Source organism: Pinus tabuliformis, chromosome 2_2 (assembly GCF_031772625.1).
Source record: "Pinus tabuliformis cultivar Carrire ecotype Pingquan chromosome 2_2, CPIR1, whole genome shotgun sequence".
NCBI classification, from domain to species: Eukaryota; Viridiplantae; Streptophyta; class Pinopsida; order Pinales; family Pinaceae; genus Pinus; species Pinus tabuliformis.
In genome coordinates this window covers 546,613,274-546,637,747 of record NC_142300.1, presented here as the reverse complement: position 1 = coordinate 546,637,747, position 24,474 = coordinate 546,613,274, and the positions used below count along the sequence as shown (strand labels likewise).

The 24,474-nt window shown below is 33.7% G+C and overlaps 1 protein-coding gene across 1 annotated transcript; it reads right to left on the bottom strand.

The window, feature by feature from the left end:
* Positions 1–17,703: 17,703 nt before the first annotated feature.
* On the bottom strand, positions 17,704–18,613 carry LOC149193784 (uncharacterized). The gene has a single exon (XM_089406947.1). It carries the CDS (start codon positions 18,550–18,552, stop codon positions 18,025–18,027), a length of 528 nt encoding a protein of 175 aa, XP_089263073.1. The 5' UTR covers positions 18,553–18,613; the 3' UTR covers positions 17,704–18,024.
* Between the last annotated feature and the right edge of the window lie 5,861 nt (positions 18,614–24,474).

Below are 24,474 nucleotides of genomic sequence, written 5' to 3'. Positions count from 1 at the left end.
TTCAATGGAAAGTGGGGTCTCATTTGGACTTGACTGGATTTGTAGCATTTGATTTATAGATTCTGTTGTAATGGTGAACAAAATCTATTGATCAGGGGTGACTATGGCTCTCTGACTTGGAAAATGGTAGGCTTGGCAGAAGTGGATGATTTCTGGAAATGGGTGTACCAATGGGAACAAGTACTTGGGCAAATTTGACTCCACAGGTGAATGTCATCATTCTGGTTCAGAAACTTATCTTTACTCCAGCAGTGGAGTTTTAGTAGGTAGGCAAGGGAAACAGTGTCCTTGATTTGAAATTCTCTATCGGCTAATGGAAGGTGGTCAATGTCCAGGTGAGGGGTTTGCAAAGGTCTTACATCCAGGGAGGTTTGATAAGCCGTAATTTGGTATATTCGATTGAATTACTCTTTCTGTGGCTTTGGGAGTAAGGTTTAGAAGTCTGGAACAGTGGGAGGGTAATTTGAATCTGTAAAAAAGGGGTTTGGATGCATAGTAGGTTTCTCTTCAATTTAGCAAGGTTTTTAAATTAATTTACTTAATTAATCTTTTAATAATCGTTGTGCACAGATTGAATCATAGGGTCATTTTGGTTCTTTCAAAGAATACCTAGAGAAAGATGGTTTGGTGCACAAACGGGATTATGTAGTGGCAGCAGAGGCTTATGAGGCTTCAATTGTCAATTTTCTGCTTCAATTTGGTGTCTACAACGTCTTCAGGTGGAAAAGTTGGTTAAATTGGTCACGCAAAGGTTCAGGGTGTCAGAATTGGTTTAGCAGAGGTTTATAGTGAAAATGAACGAAAAGAGAAAATTGGGGCTTTTTCGGCCTTTTAACCAATAACGGTTAGATTTTGGCATGAGATTTATTGAATGAACAGTGGGAATTTTGGTTTAGGCGGGGAGATGGTTTTGTGTGATATCACATCGGTTTTGGATGGAGGGTTGTATTTTTCATGAGCATGCGATATAACCTGGTGCCACCATGTAGCCAAACAATGCTTGGCCAAAACCACCAATATCATGTGCTCTCGAGCCATTAACTATCGGATGATGAGCCATTGGATCTGGAGGTGGGAGATCGGATGGATATCATGCGGTGAAGTTGCACAGGCGGAGTTGGAATGTGGTGGTGGGGCCAGGGGTTTTATTACAATAAATTGTAATTAACTAACGAAATAATGTCGGGATTTAAATAAAATTAGCGGGTTAATAAGAGGTGTCGGGAAATTACAACGTGGGGGATTTATAAAGCGAGACTTTAGGTAAAAACTTAGGATAAAGGGTTTTTTAGGGTTCTTAATGGGAAAAGGGAAATTAATAAGGGGGGAAAGTATGATTTGTGATGGGAATGTGTTTCACACTAGGGAAAGAGGTTTTGGGAAGGGGGGATGATTTTTGAAGGGTAAAGTCTAGGGAAATGTGTGAAACAAAGGGATAAAAGGTCAAAATGAGGGGGAAGGGTTTTTATAAGTAATGAACGAATAATGAGGAGAAATTAGTAAAGTAAGCATGTGGGGGCTAGTGAAATTGAAATAAGGGGAAATTAGTAAATGAACTTTAGTGAATATACTTTCTCTTTCACAATTCCTCCTGCACATGAAACATAGGATTAAGCATGATGAATGTGCTTTTTTGACTTAGCAACCTTGTGCACTAGCAAAACTTCTTCTACCTACCCTTTATTTACCCTAGCATTTTCTCTTCATTTATTGGGTGCATTTGAGCTTGCTGACCCTTTATTTCTTTTTCTTTTGATAAGCAAACTATCTAATTCTAACCCTATAACTTCTAATGGCTCAGATTAAACTGTTGAGCTCATTTTTATTCTCTACCTAACTACTGATCTGCCAAGATTAAACAGTTTGGCTAGATATTTATTCTCTATCTATCAACATGAATTTTAAAGCATGAATGGGTCAAGATTAAACTATTTGACCATCATGGATTGTGGCATTCTTGACAAGCTGCACACAATATTATTTTGCAAAGTGAAGTAAAAGGAGTGGCATTTGAATTTGCACACTTTCATGATCTATCTATTTTTGGGGTTCATATTTTTTACCTTTCTGATCTTTTTCTTTCTCTTTTTTCCTTTGATTATTCTTTTAAGACATACCCTCTTTACATTTTTTAATTTTAATATGGGAAAACATTTTGCAGAAAGCAAAAGTATGTACAATATTACAAGACTAACCATAGCCAATTCAAAATTATGAATCCTATTATTATAGGACCATAACACCAAGCATATCAAGCAACAAGAAAAAGGAACACATGCATTGAACCATCATGCAAGACCAAGACCCTCGAAGACCCCACAGCACTATGCCATGCGGAGGAAAAGACAAGGCACACCAAGAGTACATCCATCACACAACAACACAACAACTTGACATGGACACTGCAGTTAGCCAGTACATGTCAGTAGTGTCATGTCGAGTTGTGTCATGAGTTGTCTCGACCGCATCACCACTATGGGCCATATCTGTTGTAACTAAATGTAATGTAAAGTGAAAGTCAATGGACGCACACAAGAAGTTGAATTATCGTTTCATTTGAAAAGTCATTGAATTCAAATTGTCACGAGGGTATTCCAAGAGTCACAAGGGTCAAGCATCACCCTTGGTTATATATACCCCTCCCATTATATGAGAAAAATACTTTTGACCTTGGCTCCTCCCACATAGCCTTGAGAGTCAGTATTATGTTCTCTGAGGAGTGAGGAGCGGATCCAATGTCTCACTACTGGGACTAGTGATGTATGGTGTACATATGTGTCTTGAGACTTTTTGCTTAATTCATAAGCTTGTTCAAGCCAACATGTTTTCACACATGTTTTGTAAAAGTTTGTAAGACTACTCTTTAAACATTTGTAATGCATGTTTGGTTAACCTGTACTAAGATAGTTGAACTACTTAGGTTATTTTAGTACTTACATTGCTGAAGATGTGTTGTATTGTTTATCACTGTTTTCTCGTCTGTGTCGACTCGAGACATTAGACAAACCATTCTTGTTTTTCTCCATTATAACGATCGTCACCTCTGTGTGGACTACTCCGTTGGATGGCGTACGTATTTTCCCTTGCACTTTGGTTTTAATGACTGCCGCATCCTCTATGGACTACTCTGTTGGATGTTGGTCATAACTTTTTTGCTTCACGTGTGTCTCTGCCTAGGTGGTACTACTACCTCTACTCTAGAGGCTCACTTTTACCCTCTCCTTTACAATAAGATAACCCGGACACAAGTTACATTACACACTCACCAGGCATACTCACCCCAATTTTTGAAGATACAAATATAACACTCTCAGGTGCTGAACAACAAGAGCTAAGGAAAATCTCTAAGATAATGGAAACCGGGCCATCGTACCAAATGGGACTACTCCACCAAACAGTGTGATGTCTAGTCGGGACTTCACATTAGGGAGATCCCCTTTATTGGCGGGTCCAACACCATCAACACACGTGTAAGTTTTAAACATGTGAAGTGAAACAATGCATACAAATTCTTAAGAAAAATAGAAAAACAATCAACGGAATATACACTAAATGCTCATAGACTTACCCTAGAAACTATTAACAAGGAAAACCACTGCCAAATAGATATCTATTGATTTTGGCTATACTAGTCAAGTCAGGCCACATGAGGTGACTTAAGGAATATTAAAATGTAGTTCTTCTAGCCTTTAAATATGATTCATCACGTCAAATACCATGGGATACCAAAAAAATGTGCTCATAAACCACCATTGATAAAACCATGAATGAATGATCAAAGACTATCTCAATTATGTTATGAGCAAGTGAAGATTACCAACATGGTGAGGGTGAGATTCGAACCAATTAAATATGGATAGTCAATGGGATCTCAATTATCACATTGAAAAGGATTGATATGATGTTCATAACACATGGATTTAAGTGGGGATTAAGAAAGACAAGGTTTCCATGAAACACGTTGTGGGGATTAAGAAAACAAGGTTTCCATGAAACACGTAGTGGGGATTAAGAAAGACAAGGTTTCCAAGATTATCTGGGAGGCTTTCATTAAGTGTCACTTAAAATGGTGGATATGCTAATATAGTGGGAGAACTATGTGATGGATTTAATGTTTGTTTAATGTTGTGAAAGGGTGCATCCTATCAAGGAAGAAATCAGAACCAACAAGAATATAGATACCTTTTAATGGTAAAATTTCATCAATTGGCAAGCGTGGCAAGAAGGGGAGGGGTTAAATATAGCCGTGATGGAAAATTAGCTATTAGATATTCTCAGGGGCTAGGGAAAAGGACTAATAATCAAGAAAAGATGTATGAACTTCTACTAGGAATAATCTTGGCAAAAGACTTGAATATATCAAATATGGAAATTTTGGGGGATTCTCTCCTTACAAGTCAACATTTTCGCAAAGGCTCTTGGCCTAAGGAAAATAACATCAAATTTCTACTCCAAATAATTAAAAGAGCTCCATAATACTTCCCTCTCAAATCCTTCTACTACAGATTCCTCAGACATCAAAATTTAGAAGCTAATAGACAAGCCAATCTTGTTTGTCTTCTTAAAGTGGGACAAACATACATAGATGGAATACAAGGGTGGAGAAGTTTCCCATGGCTCTCCCCCCTCCCCTAGGTGAAAATATTAGTCTTAGGTTCCTTGGCCTAGAAAATTTCTCCTTAGCTTCAACTCAGAAATTAGTATTATGGGTAAAAATGGGGGGCACGTCTGGCATGGTGGTGTGGCTCCCATTGACTCTACTATCCATGCAAATAATTTTTTTCAACCTTCTCACATTCCTTGAGTCCAAGGAAAAGATGGTGACTCAATATTTGTTCGAACCTTGCACCTCTGCAATTGAATGTACCAATTGTGTTTTCAATTATGAATGTTAAAGGCGACTAACATCGTGTTAGATGTGGGATTACTTCCCTGCATGTTAAATTCATGGCTTTCTATCATTCCTATGTTCACAGTTATCTAATCCCTAGTCAATTTGGGTTTTGGCTTAATTGTCTATGGAGGTGAAATACATTGGATCGCCCGAGCCCAGTGGAAGTCTTATTGATATTCTTTGGTTATTGGTTTAACATCCCTGGAAATAACAACTTCAGACCTCGAGTGAACCTCAAAAAACACACTTTCTTATGGGCTCACCCTAATGTCAAGTCTATCTTGGTGAGCATAATTCAAATTGCCTCAAACCATCACATCTTCATCTTAACCAATCACTTCTTGCAGGATCTTCTCTATTAAGGTTAGCCCTCTCCTTCTGTCGGGTATTCTCTTTGTTTGCTGTGTCAATTTCCTTCTTTAGTGTGGTAAATCTCCTCCCTTTTCCACTTCTAGCTTTGTGCTCTATTGTCTCTATTCACTTCATTTCTTTGCCTAGAATTTGAGTTTTTCATTTAGTTTCCCTGGCCCGAGTGTCCCTCAAATCATGAAACTCTAGGTGGGTTTTGCATCTCTTGGTGGGAGGTGGATGTCCCCTCTATTTTTGTTTCGTGGCGTCATCTACAGGAGTAATTGTATTCTCTTGGGTAGCAATTTTCCTAATCTTTCATTCCTATAGTCCCCCTGATATCCTGAGACTTTTGAGCCCTCTACAAAAGGAAGATGAGTTTTTTCCAACTTAGAGTTCAAGAATGTGGGCCAACAGAGGTAATACTCCCGTTATAGGGGGTGAATTTGAATGCAACAATCGTTCTCAACAAACTAAATCTCTCTAATTAGAAACCATGGATATAAATTGGAAGTTGCACCAACAAATGTCGACTTCTATTAACATCCTAGAAGAAATACAAGCTTTGAATGAAAAATTAACTTACTAAGGAGACGAAATAGATGCTCTCTATCAGTAGATTGAATACCTAAAGATGCAACTCTCTCCCAATGAAAATCAGAATTTAAATTCCAGTGCTTCCAACTGGCATATTGGAAGACCCCTGCTTGATCTCAACTGACTTCCAGATCTTGATTTCCCTCCACTCCTCTGATGAACTCCTACTGTAAATGTGTTTTGTTACTTGGTCAGTTTTACAAGGTTTACGTATGTTGCCTTATAGTAATAGTTGGTCTTAAATAAAGTCTTTTTGTATTTTTAGTAAGCTCCTCCTTAGAGGACCCGCTCCTAGATGAATCAAAGTAATCAATCTCCCAATTAACTATTGCATTTTGGGAATATACTCATTTTTGTTATAGAAAAATTCACCAATTTCCTTTTTTAATCATTTTCTTATAAAACACTTGCCAATTTGTTAAAAATCCATATATTTATTAAATTGATTATATTCACCAAAAATGTAGCCATATAGATTAAATGGTTGGTAAAAGTAGGTAGGCATCAATCCATAATGAACATCAAAACACTTACTTCATGATACATGTCACATTGTTAAACTTACAAATATTCATAAAAATTAACTAAATTATGATTTTATTTTAAATAAATTTTATTATTTTTATTATTGCCCATATGGGGTAGCTCTAAAGTTTTGATGCAAACTATGACATTTAATATTCAAATCTCCCTTGTGTTGAACATGGCTTATCAATATCACATGCCCAAAAAATCTATGACTCACTCCATATGGCACTTTTTATATGATATTTTTTTGATTAATCAATTTAATTCAAAGGGTATAAATAACATTACTTTTGAGATAAGCATGAATCATTAATTTGTGTATACTACTAAGAATATTCTAGAATATTTCATGAAATTTAAATCTTTACCATCCACCAAAAAATTATTAATAATTAAATTAAAATTATGGAAGTTTTATTCTAAAATAAACACACCTATAATTATATGTTTTTAATTGAATTTTCACTTTATATATTTATATGTGTGTCTTTTTCAAACCAAAATAATGCCTAGAATAGTACAAGTAGGTATAATATTTGAATTCTTAAAACTACCAGAACAAGAATAGAGACCATTTTAATTTTTAGATGTCAAAGGCAAGTGGTGTGCACTAACCCTAAACCTTATCATTATTTCCATCCATATTCAGAAAAATGATCATTGAACAATTAAGAGTTGGAAGTTGAGACATTAATGGGTTGTTAAAAATGTAACCCTTATTTTAAAATTTTATAGTATTTATTTTTCTTCATAAATGACAAGTAATTTATTTTTTTTAGAAAATAAATCCTTTAATTATGTAGATAGGCATATCTATTTTGGAATAGAGCTTTCACAATTTTAATTTAATTCTCAATAATTATTAGGTGGATCGTAAGGATTTAACCTTTACATAATATTTTAGAATATTCTTAGTAGTATTCAAAGATCAATGGTTGAGATTTATCTTAAAAGTAACATTATTTTTGTACTTTTAATTAAATTGATTAAAGTGTTGGTTTTTGGGCATGTGGTAATGATCAACCATGGTATTATAACAAAGCCTATTTATAGGTTAAGAATCTCCATTGTAAAGTGAGGAGTGAATCTTTATGGTTAAGAATTTTGTTACATATTTTAAATGCATATGTCTTTAATATATATATTAATTCTTTATATAAATACTAGTAATAACTAGCACAATCATATAAATTAAATGGTTAATAGATGGGGATAAACATCGAACCACTTACCTCATGATACGTTGCACATTGCCAAACTCTAATTTCTAAAGAGATTGTAACTTATAAATATGTTTTGTTGCAATACCATGGCTTACTAATACCATATACCCAAAAAACCATCATTCATATTCATATGACATTAACTCACATCCATATGACATTTTTTAGTTAATTAATGTAATTAAAAAGATAGGAAGAGGCTAAATACTTTAGAGTTAAATCTCAACCTTTTGCCCGTGTATATTATTAAGAACATTTTAGGATATTTCATAGGGATTAAATCCCTACTATACACCTAATAATTATTGATAATTAAATTAAAAATTTATTCTAAAGTAGATAAGTTTATTGAGATATTCATTTAAAAAAAAATGATAATCTAAAATGTATAATAAAATAAGTGTTTTGATGTTTATCAAGAATTATTACTTATTATTTATTTTTGAAGCACAAATTTGATCCTTTGAAAAAAATTATAAATAATTCTTGTAGTTGAAAAAAATTATGAATAATTCTTATATTGATTATATATATATATGAAAATGAAATAAAAACTTAATCTTTAGTAAAAATAGATGATTGCATCAAAATTACAAGATCAATGTTGATTTAATTTTATAAATTATATATATGTGATTTCACTTGGAAATTATAGTAACAGTACCGCGTTACCCATTCTTATAATCACTTATAAAAATAAAAACAAAATAATGTAATATACTTAAAATGTTTTCAACATTTAAAAATCTTTAAAACGCCTTTTAAACAATTATATTCTCAAAATTGTTGCTGATTTTTGTTGTCCACAACAAGTGGTTAGGGGAAATTGTTTGCCCACTTGATACTGACTCTCCTTTATGTCAACTTACTAGTCCTACTTATGACCTAGTTTTCATTATTATTATATAGCACTGAAAGGTGGCTAAAAAATGATTCCATTCCCTTTCATTCTCTAATGTGTGTGTTTTGGTGTATTTTAGTGTTTATATAAAGTTTATGTGTATTATATTGCTTATATAAATTTATTATTTAAGGATGAAATATATTTTTTTAATTTGTGTTATTATTATTTTAGTGAAACTTAGTACATATTGATTTAAGGTCAAATTGGCATAAGTATATTTTTTTTTATAGGGTGAGTGAATTTTTCTCTATCTTTAATGATGGAAAGTCAAATCAAGCACGTTGTGAAAGGAATTTTTTATTATAACTAGCCAAATTTTTTTGTTAGTTTCGCAACACTTGGGCATGTTGTACTAAAAAGAAAGCCCAACCAAGACATGTTACTCCAACTTTACAACTTGTTGTCACAATTAACTAAATCTTGATTATAAAAATCATAATGGATGGATGAATGTACCCATTACGAGCTTTATGATATGTAAATTGTTGTGAATATTCTACTAGACAACTCATCACAATAGATCTAATAAAAATAAAATGAAATCTATTTTGTGAAGATTAAATTCCTTTAGATTCCATATTTGTTAATTATTGATTTGTTGTTTATGCTTGAAATAGAGTGAAAAAATTGAGAACAACAAAATACAATCATACACCAACAACAATGAACACAAAGATATGCTCTAGGAAACCCTTACAAGAGAAAACCTAGTTGGAAGGTGAGGTTGCACTGCTCTCTTTTGAATGGAACGAACATGACACGAGTACAAATGAGAAGGCACATTCTATGGAGTCAGCTGATACCCATGACTTGATAGGATGCTATAGAACGCTAACTCCCTCATTATTCTCTCACACTCCCACTCCTAGTTTCTCTGCTCTACTATGGAACAAGATACAGTTGAATAGAATGGAACCCCTTTTTTTATCCTAGTGGCCCAGTTATAACATAGCATGATAGCCAACTAGGGGTTAGGTTTGACTCCTTCAACTCTCAACTAGAGCTACAAAATTGAATTTTTAATGTCTTTTTCATAGTCGTCGTGTGACTAGCCCATTTTCCATGAGGAACAAGGGTTGACATGCCATCCACTTGTGCCATGGTGGTCAAACATGGTTGTTCAACTTCTAGGAGGCATAACTTTTGCATTCAAACTCTGATTGATGAGATTTTTACACCGTTGGAAAGGTCTCTCAATGTAGAACATTTTTAGGTTGTTGAATACTTAAATAGCAAATTTTCACCCATAAAAAGTGTCATTTAATGTCTCAAAATGGCCCGGAAAGGTTTTCAATCCCCAATTCTCCACAATGGGTCTCGCATATAGAACTACTCATGCAACTCATATTTTTCCACATTGAAATCATCGAGATAGATGATAGGTTATAAAATGATCTAATCTAGATCACTCCAAGGGAAGGGTATTACAAGTATGCACTCTACCATCAGTCTTAAGCAAAATATTGTAGCCAAAATTGATGCTCATACAACACTAATCTTTGATAATAAAAAATACTCTAGGTCTTTAGCTAACAATTTCACCTTAGACAAAGGGATTCTCATGAAGCATTCAATCAAATACTATCACCAAGGGAAACAATTTAGGAAAAGATTGTGAATAAAAGCTTGGCCCAAATCATAAAAAAGAAACTATAGGATATCATCCTATATGCTAGCATAATCTTTGACTAATTCTCTTGGGTAGACCAAGTAACATATAATGATTCTTTTGGGAAGTCGCCTTACTTCCAAGTGTATGGAAAACAACTAACCTTCCTCTAAATATTTTCCTTCCCTCCCTATGATTATCAAATTTAGTAATAGGTGAAACCCTTGGGATTGACAATAAGTTGAAAAATTCATCAAAGAAGTTAGTAGAAGAAAGATGGAAGGCTTTTTTATCATAAAAAACTAGCACCCTAGTGAAAATCCTTTTACAAGAGGCTAAGACATGTATAACATGGAAATGTTACCACTGCTACATGACCAGGTTATTCCCTCTTTTTAGTGAAATATAGACCCGACACAACGTACACTTCCCCTAGTAACTTCAAGGGATCCTTAGGCAAGAGGTAATTAAGTATAAGGCCTCACATATTATCTAGTCACAACACCACCACTAAGATAAGATGTTGAAGGCAAGAACAAGGTGGTTTTTTCAAATAAATTTTCAAATTTGAATGAAAGGAGTTCTAAGATAGTTTATGATATAGACCAAGTCAAAATATGTCAAAGAGGTGTCACAATCACTACAAAAGGAGGAAAAAGGACGTGGTTGTTGTAAAATTTGTGTGAAAGATAGTATATTTCAACAATAATATCATTATAATGAAAGTAGACAAATCAACCCTTTGACAAGTAAATAATCAATGAAAATTAGGAATGAAAATATGAGTCAAAATAGGGTTTAAGCAACTAGATAATTCTAAAATTTAAATAACACATTATAGGCCTAAAATGAAAGATGTATAACCGTATAAGGGATGGAAAATAAATAAAAATGCAATGAATAATGATAAGATATATTTTTAACCATACAAATGCTAAATAACCTTAGACATCTAGCCTAATTATGACTGGAAATCAAGTATAACTATTAGAAACCCTAACCTAACCCTAAAACATAAAATAAAAATGTCAAAATTTGAGTCTTATGATTGACTATTGGGAGATACTAGTGCCAACTATATTTTTGGGGCATATGGAGTCAAACTAAGGACTCTCTTGAAAAAGTGAAGAATGGATAAAGGGTGATGAATAAGGTTGTCCACTACTAATCATAGAAGATCCTTCTATAGGGCGATAACTAAGGTTGTCCACCATTAAACATAAAAGATCCTCCTATGGTTTTTGCAATTTTTCAAGACAAAACCAAGGGAAGATTTTCCACTAAAATGCTTCCTAGGGTTTACAAGATAGGATCTATCCAAGAAAAATACAAAGAAAATGCTTCCTAGGCACTATATAAGCATATTTGCACTTAATATATTTAATAAATGAATCCACAAGACATAGGAAGAACACTTAATAAATCATTGCTCATTCATAAACCCTAACCACGAATTATGCATCAAACTTAATGAAAATCATCCACAATTCATCTTTCTAAGAGGTCGCAATAGTTATTCATCCATAGCTAAGATAAAAGTTTGAGAGTAGACAAGTAGTATGTTATCTACACAAGTAGCAATGATCATAATGAGGGTATCACTTCATTTATATGAGGAAACCAAGTGTTGTACCTCTACAAGAGCTAATATCCATTAAAAGCCTTTAAACAATATGAAAATCCACGATACAAGATGCATAGGTCTAAATCAAACCCCCTAATAATGACTCTACAATGAAGAATAAATACTCAATTTACAAGTTATCCTCAATAAATGCTCCATAAACATCACATATGTGTAGAAAGTGACCCAATGAGGATGAAATCTCCTCCAAAATAGTGTAATAATGCTCCAAAAGTTATTTCTTTTCACCAAAAGATGCATCTCACTCAAAAGTCATGTCCCATCATAATAAAGTGCTAAATCATAATCCATCATGCCATGTTGGTCAAGTATAGTGACATATAATCATAAAGATGCAATTTCTCATCCTAAATGCAATTTCCTAAAGCAAGAGCATGGCATCATCAAAGAAAGTGTCTCTATAACCTCTCCAAAGAGATATATCATCATGAGAAGACTCAATATCCTCATCAAGGGTGCAACTCTCATTATCAAAAGTAGTGCATCTCAATAAATAACTATGTCATCTCAAGGCCCCAACACCCTCCAAAGGGTATGTAATGTCCTTGATGAAGTGTGAAAGAAGATCATCAATGTCCTTCAAAGGACCATCTTTGTGTCATCATCAACAAGTAGGGGCTAAAAGAATAAAATAAGACAAACCAACATGTATACAAGAGTTATTGCAACATAAAAATGGGTCATGTTTAATGTAAAAATCCATTAAGTACCAAATTAGGTACCTTCTTCAAACTTCACACTAGCTTATGACTTTATGCAATTTTTCAAGTTCAGGTATGGGAGACCATCATAAAGCCCTATTAGGTGTGCCAATACCCAAGAATTGGAAGAAATCAATCAAGGTGTAAATGCAAATGACTATGATATGACTTGGGATTTACTTTACGGTAATGGTGCTTTTAACATGCAAAGCCACATGTAACAATCATCTCCATGGGTTCCTTTATAGAGGGGGCATTTCATGCATTGAGTTACTCTTTCCTTGGAACCATGTCTTTTCTCCCTTTTCTTTTCACTTTTCTTTGTATTATTTGTTTTTGCTTTCAAAATCTCCTTTTAATGTATATTCATTTCATTGTATAGGGGTTGAGATACTTTTAATTAAGTCATTTTTTTGCTTGTGGATCTATTACACTAAGACATGGGGGGTGTCCTCACAACAAGGGGTAGAGCTCAAGCTTATTTGGATTTCAACTTAACATTATTTATCCCTTCATTTTCTTTTCCACTTTGAAATTTACAGCAATGCTCATTCTCTTTCTTGTTTATATAGTTTCATCATCACCAAGCACCCTAACTCGTTCTTCTTGTAAGAGTATGAGATATAGATTTTCTTTTTAGGTACATGTAATAACCAACCCAAAAAAAAACAACAACAAAAATAAAGAATGGAATGTATTAAATATAAAGAGATTACGTACACATTACTCAAAAGAAACATTAACACCCCTCTTCCCAAAAGTGAATAACACTTTTAAAATACCAACCTAGATCCATCTAACTCTGGATCTATCATGCGCCGAGAGAGATCAAATCCCTCGAGGTGCAAACCTTCTTTTTGGAGTTTAGAAGTTATGGAAAGGTTTGCACCTCGAGGGATTTGATCCCTCTCGATGCATGATAGATCCGAAGTTAGATGGAGCTAGGTCGGTTTTAGTTGAGGGCGACAATGACACATTTTTGGATTATCATTATTATATATATGTTTGAGATAAACTTCATACTTTGAAATTTACGTTATGCTTTCTTTGTTTGACATGACTATATCATTCTCTTCTTTAATTTTGTTTTTGTTGCTTGTCAAGAATGGTTTGTACGTCTGCGCTTTGATGCTTTGAGTGGTTTGTGTGTTTATGTGTTTGGATTTGGATGGTAATGTTTGTGAATGTTACAATTGTTGTGTTATATTTCGATATGTGTATGTAGTTGTTTGTTAGTAATTAGTTGGTGATGAAGAAGGGAGACAATATTGTCGATAGTTTGCAACAAGATTGATATTGCACATATATTTCATTTAACTTTAGGTATCACAACTTTTGATAATTAATAATTCTTAATAGTGTCCCTCCCGGCATTACTAAATAAATTTTGAAGAGTAGTTTTAATAATTTATTGCATCAATATTACTCTTGAAATCATTTGTTCCATTGCTAAAGTTTGAAATAATTTATTTCCTTCAAAATATTTTGATGATTTTTTTATCTATAGTTTGTTTTGCAAAATTCAAGATATAGTGTAATTATGATTTTTTTAATGAGTGGTTAAATTTACAAAATATTTAAATTATTTGTTGGTTTTTCCATCTTTTCATATCGATTATAAGAAAATGATAGTTGAGATTGTAAATCATTCAATTCGTTAGCTCAAACTATTGTAGTAAACAACATACCTTGTCTCTCTTGCTCTGCAATATTAATAAATTGAATTACTATAACACAAAAATCAATGCAAATCGTCAATCATTTTTTTGTGCTTACACTAAAATCAATGCACATTGTTAATACAATCACTTTAAGTTAATGTACCATCATACATCGAGTTACTTTAAATAAGAAATCATCATCTACACTTAAATCAATGCATCTAATGCATGCAATAAAATAAGATTAGAAAACATCTACACTGAAATCAATGAATCTAATGCAAGCAATCAAATATGATTATAAATCAACATTGACACTAAAATCAATGCATCTAGTGTAAGCAATCAAATAGGAGTCATCTAACGAGGTGGAGCAATTGCCCAGATAGCCAAAAGTGGCCAGAATCCGGGCATAAAAATTTCAAAAAAATCTTGTAGAGGCAATGTTTGAATCATGTTTTTGATGGTGGAAATGGATTCAACACCATCAAAAACTTTTAGGACACCTAAAATTTTGAATTTTAACAACTATAACTTGGATTTACAAAAATCCTTGTCGGATTTTCTCTAAATATGACTGGAATTTCCATAACTTTTCGGGCAACTCCTCCGCCTCGTTAGACTACGCAAATCAAATAAGATTAGAAATCAGCATCTACACTACAATCAATGCATTTAGTGCAAACTATCAAATACGATTAGAAATCAACATCTACACTAAAATCAATGCATCTAGTGCAAGTAGTCAAATAGGATTAGAAATCACCATCTACACTGAAATCAATGCATTTAGTGCAAGAAATCAAATAGGATTAGAAATCATAATCTACATTGAAATCAATGCATCTAGTGCAAGCAAGCAAATAGAATTAGAAATCACCATCACCATCAAAATCAATGCATATAGTGCAAGCAATCAAATAGAATTAGAAATCAACATCTACACTGAAATCAATGTATCTAGTGCAAGAAATCAAATAGAATTAGAAAAAATCTATAGTGAAATAAATGCATCTAGTGCAAGCACTCAAATAGGATTAGAAATCAACATCTACACTAAAATCAATGCATCTAGTGCAAGCAATCAAATATTATTAGAAATCAACATCTACACTGAAATTAATGCATCTAATGCAAGCGATCGAATAGGATTAGAAATCACCATCTACCATGATTTCAATGCATTTAGTGCAAGAAATGTTCTTCCCTCTCTCCCTCCCCGTCCCCGCCACCCACATCTATATCTAGATTTCCCTCCCTCTCCTTCTTTATCTCTCTACCTCACCCCAAACATGTACCCTCTCTCTCCATCTCTTCATTTTCACTCCCCCCTCTCTCTCTCACTCCACTTTTCTCTATGTATGTATTTTTTCTTCCCTCCCTCTCTCCCCTTCCAAATCACTATCTTTGTCCTCGCCCCCTCCCTCCCTCTCTCCTCCTCTCTCTCAAGTCGTCTCTCTCCATTTCTCTCCCATCTCCCTCTCTCCCCCTCTCTCTCTCTCTCTCTCTCTCTCCAACCCTGTCATTATCTCCCTCCCTCTCCCCTTCTCTCTCTCCCCCTCTATCCCCCCTCCATTTTTGTGTCTTCTTCTCTCTCTCTCACCCTTCTCTCCCTCTCTCACTCATTTCCTTGCCTCTCTCTTCATTCATCCTCTCTCATCTCCTTCAATTTATCTCTTAATGCAAACAATCAAATAGGATTAGAAATCACCATCTATATTGAAACCAATGCATCTAGTGCAATAATTCTTCTTCCCTCTGTCTACCCCCTCCATCTATATCTATATCACCCTCCATCTCTCCTTCTTTGTCTCTCTAACTCACCCCGCCGGCCCCACCAAAGACATATGCTTTCTCCCTTGATATTTATCTATCTCTTCCTCTCTCTTATTCCCTCTCTTCACCTTCCATATATATATCTATCTCTCTTTGTCTCTCTATATCACCCCCAAAACATACGCACTCTTTCTCCATATTTATCTATATCTCACTCCCTGTTCCTCCCCCTCTCTCTCTTTCTTCTCCTTCTCACCCTCTCTCCCCCCTTTTATCTCTCTTCCCTCTTGCTCTCCTCTCTTCCTCTCTCTCCATCTCCCTTATCACTCCCTATCTCCACCTTTCTCTCTATGTGTCTTTCTTCTTACCTCCCTCTTTCTCTCCCTTCCTCTCTCTTTCTCTCTCTCACATCCAAGCTCTCTTCCCTCCTCTCTCTCCCTTTCTCTCCTACCTCCCTTTGTCTCTCCCCCTGATCTCTTTAGCTTGTCTCTCTCTCTCTGTCTCCACCCTCCAATTTTGTCACTATTTCTCCTTCTCTCCCCCTCTTCTCTCTATCTCTCTATCTCACCCCCAAACATATACACTCTCTCTCCATCTCTCCCTTGTCACTCCCTCCCTCTCTCTCTCTCTATGTGATTCTTCTTCCCTACCTCTCTCCTCCTGTCTCTGAAGTCCTCTCTCTCCCTTCCTCTCACTCCCTCTATATCTCGACCTCTATCACTTTGTCTTGGTTCTTCTCTCCCATATATATATCTAGAGTTAATATATGTCATGATATATTATAATATAACAAATTTAATATTATATTAAAAATAATATTGTATTAATCCTAAGTTATTAAATTTAATGATATTTTTAACATAGCATGATAACAAAATTTTTCAAATATTACAACTTTGACGTGGAAATATTTATGTCTTTAGAGATTTTAATATATCCATAGGATATAGTTTTCCTTGAATCATTTTACAAATATTTAATTAAAATATTTTGAAGCAAGATTTTGGATTATTTATATTGAAATAACCTTTTTACTTTATTTTACAAAATAGTATTGAATTTAATAAATAGTAGAGATAGTTTAAAATTTTACCTGATTTAGACTTTTAATATAGTAAAATTGTTGAAGATAAATTTATAATCTGTTGAAATTCAACCTATATGATAAAATAATTATTAAACGCATAAAATAATTGTAACAATACAATTATGTTATGCTTTTAATTTCAATTTTAATAACAGATGGACAGACTTACACATCTTAATAATGAAACAAAGCTTTAAAAAAGAATAATAAAGCAAACTAAAAAAAATTAATAACTCCATCCCCACCCTGGAAATACATCCCGTGGAACATTGTTCACATTCTTAAGGTTGTTTTCGTAGAGCAGTAAATAAAATTTTCAACCTTATGGTTGTTTTCTTAGAGCAGTAAATAAAATCTTCAACCTATGGAATGTAATTCGATTCTAGTTAATAAAAGTTGGCCTTTGCCCTGCGGTTAGTTAGTCGTGAATTTCTTCGCAATGCACATGGTTCTAATTATTCTGAGATTTACTTTCATTGTGGTCAAGAAATTTTATACATTTCCGTTGAAATTGAAACCTAAGGAAAACAATATTTAACTATACGATCAAAAGACAGTCCTGCAAGCAACCCAAGTGGGTACCAAATGAAATCGAATCCTCAGGAAAACCATATTTAATTATAAGATCAAAAAGACAGTCCTGCAAACAAGCCAAGTGGGTACCGAGCCGAGGATTGAAATATTTATGGAAGTTCAGAGCAAGAGGATGGGTACCGAGCCGGGGATTGCAATATTTATGGAAGTTCAGAGCAAGAGGATGAAAAGGATGTTACAGAATATGATTATGGCTACATAAATCTGTGAATTGCCCATGTAATCTAGATTACAGTGAAATGAAGATTGACATCAAAAGAGACAGCTTTCTTTTACCAAAATGATGTGCCCTTCGAACACATAAAATTGCATTCAATTCATCATTTACAAAATACATTCATATTATACAACTTGTATTCCGGTAGTTGCAGGGCGGCCATCTGCTGCAGCGCCAGCAGGTGATCGATCCCTTTCCCTATTCCTCTCTATTGCGACCAAATTGAATCGTGTTTCAATTTCAGCTTGGAGCCCAACAGCTGAGATACATCACACATCTCAATGAATCATCCTTTAATTCTACTTTCTTTGATTTCGCTGATTTTTCTTGAAGATGGGGATTGAGATCCGTTTCAGAGGCAGAAGAAGCAGTAGCAGATTCCTGGGCAACAGCAGCAGCGCCAACGCTAGTGGCAGAAGCAATCCCAAAGGTATTGGGAGAAACAGAGAATAACTTGGGGGTTATTAGTATATTCTTGAAATTGAAAGCCCGCTGATCTCTGAAGATCCTGAAACCCTCAATGGCTAGCACAGCCGCCATACAGGAAGCCCTCTTTGAAATAGAACTCATCTTTCTTTCTTCTTTTTCTCTGGATTTGATTTGGACACACACAAAACGAAGAACAATAACGATTGTCAAATTGCAGAATGAGATGACATTCTGAGATTTAGTTGTATATTTATATGCGTGTAGGTTATCCAGGAAGCCAACAGGAAGGGAAGACGACACTGTATAAAACCCAAACCACCGGGATAGAATAAAAGGCATATAATTACTTTTATCGGCGGTATCAGGAATCCAATCCAACGCGTTGCTGGTTTTTCATTTGGTGGTTGTGGGCGCTTTCTGGCTGTAAGTGCGGTTTTGCTCATCACAATAATAGCGTAGAAAACGCGGTTTTAGGAAAAGGCGGGCGCCCGTTTCGAAACACTGGCCTGTGCCCACCTTGTCAGCGCTTGTCATGTCCATGTTGTTTACTTACTTGGCAGTGCCACATTTCTTTGGTTTATGAATTCCACTAATCTCGTCGTCGTCCGCATTAAAATTTTTCAAATATATTCGATGTAATTGGTACTAATGTTTTGCGTTTCAGTGGTTAAGCATAAAAGATAATAATTAATCTTCCTAAAAATTCAGTAAGTTATAAATCCTAAAATAGATATGTGTTTTTTTCGGCTTTGTGGCTTTTTTGTATTCGGGAAAAAATTAATTCCCATATAAGATGATTATATATATCTAACTTTGCAACTCTCCACATGGATGCTCGAAGACAATCTCCCACATATAAACCATTGATGTAGTTTTTGATTAGCAAGGATAATGGAACTAAGCTTTCATCAATAGAGATTGTTTCTTCTAAAGTTACATGACATAGAAGGAAATAGGCACTTTAATGCAAAAGGGTTTGGAGCCTCTCCCTAGCCTTCAGCTCCCACACTTCAAGATGGATCTTAACACCCCTTTTCTTAATCATGCAAGTTATGGTTATTGCAAAACATAGTGCTAGTTTAATTTGTTCTTATTCATCCTTGTATTGATAACTCTTCCCTTATGGTGCCTTGCTCTAGCTCTTACAATGAGGCCCCTCTAAGGTGTACCAAAGCCAAGAATGATGTTGTTTCTGTAACTAAAACTTTTCATCACTTTATCCCACTCATTGTTTACAAAAAGTTGAATTTAATTGAGAACTCAATTAAAAAGAAATGAGTCCCACGGAGCAATGAGGTAGCAAATTCAATGGTCCATGACTTTGTGCCAAACCTCACCTTCAGTTGCACTAAGGATTCTAAGTTTTATCATATTTTTCAATTATATTAGCATGTCAAATCTTTTGTGCCCAATGTTGTTTTGAATCAAGAGCAAGACTACACCAAGCTTTAACAACATTTGGACCATTTAGAAAAGCAGAGTTGCCACCAACTTATTCTTAGCTTCTAGTTGGTCAAGAAGCATGGAGACATCATCTTTTCAAAAGTTCTTTACTACTCCCAAGACAAACCTATTGAAATTTTGGATGTCAATGATGCTCCTACGGATCTCGCTCCACCTTAATTACAATTTTCAATCATGAATTTAGAATTTGCACTTAATAGATTTCATTTTTTTTCAAATATTGCATGCACCATGGATCTCCAATTCAAAAAAGGTTTGCTTTCCTTTATGCCAAACCCTCTATGTTGTTTGTATAGCCTTAATATTATGAATTTTCTACTCATGGTCACGTGTTACCTAATTTCTTTTAAAGTAGGATTTTTGGTTTTAGGCTTTTAGATAATCTCCATGTTCCAACAAATTGTATAGAATCTCTACTCTATTCTCATAAGAGAATTTGGGTATCTTGTTGTAGACCCACCTAATATTTTTTTATAATTTTAACTTGATATACTATATTGTTTTTATTACACTAATAAAATAAATTTACTTTTTTTTTCCTTTCCTTGGAAAGAAGTCACAACCTTTCATTAGCATAATGAAAATAGTTACATTATGCATAAACATACTAAAAACATGATTTCTAGACATAAATGTCACTAGCATATATAGTTGATTCAGGCATTTCTCTCTGAAAACAAAAAGAGAGTCGATCAGAAGGAGCTACAATTTTTTAAGGAGAACCTTAAAATCTATATACATATGCATTGATAAATATCAATCATTGATCACAAAAACTATGAAGACAGACAAGAAAACAAAAGGACATTGTTGAAGAAATTCCACTAAACAACAATAAGAGATGCATATGAAACCTCTAACTCATAAACAGGTGATGATAAAACTCAAAATGTTCACCATCTAGATGTTGCCTAACCATAATCCAACAATAAACCCTCTTTAGAAAAAAGATTCCTTTGTCTCATCCTATTTCATATAAATATACTAACATGTTTATAAATAATCTTAATTAAATGTAAAATCAAAATATTTAACTTGCAAAAAAAAAAATATACCCCACCTATATCTATAAAATATTAAATTACAGTAATATAAAATCCAAACATCTAACTTGCTAATAAAAAATTATATTTTTATAGTTTCATAGGGAATAACAAAATTGTGTAACTAGCACAACCACATTAGTAAATGTGGTTGATATACTCCGAAGGCGTATATTAATCACATTATTATTATGATTATTTTTACTATTATTATGATTATTATTCTTAAAACTAGTATTATTAATTAATAATGCTAATAAATTAAATTTACAATAAATTAAATTTAATAGCATTACTAATTAATTCATTTTTTTATTTCAATCATTATTAATTAATTAAACTCAAGGATTTATATTTAACCCAATGACCAATACTAAAAACCCTATGAATAACATTCTACCTTACAAATATGAACCCTTAGATTAATAAACTCAAATGATTAATATTATAAACCCAAGGAAATAATAAACCGAAAGGATTTATAATAAAAAGCCAAGGGATTAATAATATTATATTATACCCTAGGAATATGAACCCTTATATTGATAAACTCAAGGGATTGATATTTTAAACCCAATGGATTGATATTATAAACCCAAGGGAATGATATTAAACCCAAGGGATTAATACTAAACCTTATGAATAATATTACACCTTAGGATTTATATCATAAACCCTATGAATAATATTATGCCCCAGGAAAATGAACCCTTAGATTAATAAAACCAACGTATTAATATTATAACCTGAATGGAATAATAAACCAAAGGGATTATAAACCCAAGACAGTAATATTAAACTAAAGGGATAAAGCCAATGTATTAATATTATAAACCCTAGATGTATAAATCCTAAGATAAATACTATAAACCCTAAAATAAACATGGTTGACTATTTTTTACCATGGTTGATTTTCATACCGAGACAGTGTTTGTTACAATGCGAGATTTGACCATGGTTGATTTTGATATTGAGACAATATTTGTCACAATGTGACATTGGATCATGGTTCGGTATGGTTGACCATGATTATAAACCCAAGGGATTTATGTTAAACTCTAGGATGAATATTATAAACCTTATGAATAATATTATACCCTAGGAATATGAACCCTTAGATTAATAAACCCAAGGGATTGATATTATAAACCCAAGGGATTAATATTATAAACCCAAGGTATATAAACCCTAAGATAAATATTATAAACCCAAGGGATTAATACTAAAAACCCAAGGGATTATAAACCCAAGGGAATAATATTAAACCCAAGGGATAAATATTATAAACCCAAGGTATACAAACCTTAAGATAAATATTATAAACCCTAAAATAAACATGCTTGACCACGATTGATTTTCATATTGACAAAATATTTGTCACAATGCAACGTTGGACTATGGTTGACTATGATTGATTTTCATATTGAGACAACCTTTCTCACAATGTGACGTTGGACAATGGTTGATTGTGGTTGACTATGGTTTATTTTCATATTGAGACAATATTTATCACAATGTGATGTTGGACCATGGTTGACCATGGATGGTCATGTTGTCACAATGTGACATTGGACCAAAAGATAACCTTTGTCACAATGTGACTATGGTTATTGACCATGGTTGACCATAGTTGATTTTCATATTGAGGCAATCTTTGTCACAATGCGATGTTAGAACATGGTTGACCATGGATGACCATGGTTGTCACAATGTTTTGTTGGACCAAGGGACAACCTTTATCACAATGTGACCATGGTTTTTGACCATGATTAACCATAGTTGATCATGGTCAATTTTCATCCCTTAGGCTTTTAGTTTTAATCCCTTGAGTTTATAATGTTTATTTTAGGATATATATACCTTGGGTTCAATATTATTCCCCTGGGCTTATAATACCTTAGGGTTTTAGAATTAATCCCTTAGGTTTATCAATCTAAGGGTTCATATTCTTAGGACATAATATTATTCATAAGGTTTATAATATTTATCCTAGGGTTTAAGAGAAATCCCTCAGGTTTATATTCATGGTTTAAGATAAAAGATCCTCCTATGGTTTTTACAATTTTTCAAAACAAAACCAAGGGAAGATTTTCCACTAAAATGCTTCTTAGGGTTTACAAGATAGGATCTATCCAAGAAAAATACAAAGAAAATGCTTCCTCGGCACTATATAAGCATATTTGCACTTAATATATTTAATAAATGAATCCACAAGACATAGGAAGAACACTTAATAAATCATTGCTCATTCATAAACCCTAACCATGAATTATGCATCAAACTTAATAAAAATCATCCAAAATTCATCTTTCTAAGAGGTCGCAATAGTTAATCATTCATAGCTAAGATAAAAGTATGAGAGTAGACAAGTAGTATGTTATCTACACAAGTAGCAATGATCCTAATGAGGGTATCACTTCATTTATATGAGGAAACCAAGTGTTGTACCTCTACAAGAGCTAATATCCATTAAAAGCCTTTAAACAATATGAAAATCCACGATACAAGATGCATAGGTCTAAATCAAACCCCCTAATAACGACTCTACAATGAAGAATAAATACTCAATTTACAAGTTATCCTCAATAAATGCTCCATAAACATCACATATGTGTAGAAAGTGACCCAATGAGGGTGAAATCTCCTCCAAAATAGTGTAATAATGCTCCAAAAGTTATTTCTCTTCACCAAAAGATGCATATCACTCAAAATTCATGTCCCATCATAATAAAGTGCTAAATCATAATCCATCATGCCATGCTAGTCAAGTATAGTGACATATAATCATAAAGATGCAATGTCTCATCCTAAATGCAATTTCCTCAAGCAAGAGCATGGAATCATCAAAGAAAGTGTCTCTATAACCTCTCCAAAGAGATATATCATCATGAGAAGACTCAATATCCTCATCAAGGGTGAAACTCTCATTATCAAAATCAGTGCATCTCAATAAATAACTATGTCATCTCAAGGCCCCAACACCCTCCAAAGGGTATGTAATGTCCTTGATAAAGTGTGAAAGAAGATCATCAATGTCCTTCAAAGGACCGTCTTTGTGTCATCATCAACAAGTAGGGGCTAAAAGAATAAAATAAGACAAACCAAAATGTATACAAGAGTTATTGCAACATAAAAAATGGGTCATGTTTAATGTAAAAATCCATTAAGTATCTGTTAGGCCCCTATACTACTAGTGTAACCCGTTATTGTTATTAGTACAACCCACTTATTATATCGATGTACCCATGTAGTGCTCATATTGTTACTATTGTGCCACATAGAAGCCCACTATTGTTATTATTGTGCCCTTACATTATTATTATAATGTCGACTGTGATTATGTTATGACCCCTTAGACTCCTATATATAGAAAGGAGGTCTTTTCATTTGTATCATCCAAGAATTGTTCATTTATGTAATGTAAAGGAGGTTGCCCCCTCGAAGAGGCTGAATTCTAAGGCATTGATCTATCTTTTCTATCTTTTCTTGAGCTGGTTTCATAACATTTGGTATCAGAGCTTTGGATTCTAAGGTTTTGCTGCTCCAAACAGGTCATCGTGGCATTTTCGCTATAACTTTTTTTCTGTGACGTTTCAGAATTCGCAAAAAAAACCCATTTGAGAAGAAATTGCGTTGAACCTTGGGTCCGAATTTCATAGCTTTTTGCGCGATATTTGCGGATATATGATCTGAAGAAGTTGGTCTTTTTGCAAACTCCTTAATTACATTCCAAACAGGTGACTTGGGGAAAATC

Excerpts from the sequence above, each read along its gene's own strand:
- LOC149193784 (XM_089406947.1), bottom strand. The coding sequence starts at position 18,552 with ATGCCTTTTATTCTATCCCGGTGGTTTGGGTTTTATACAGTGTCGTCT.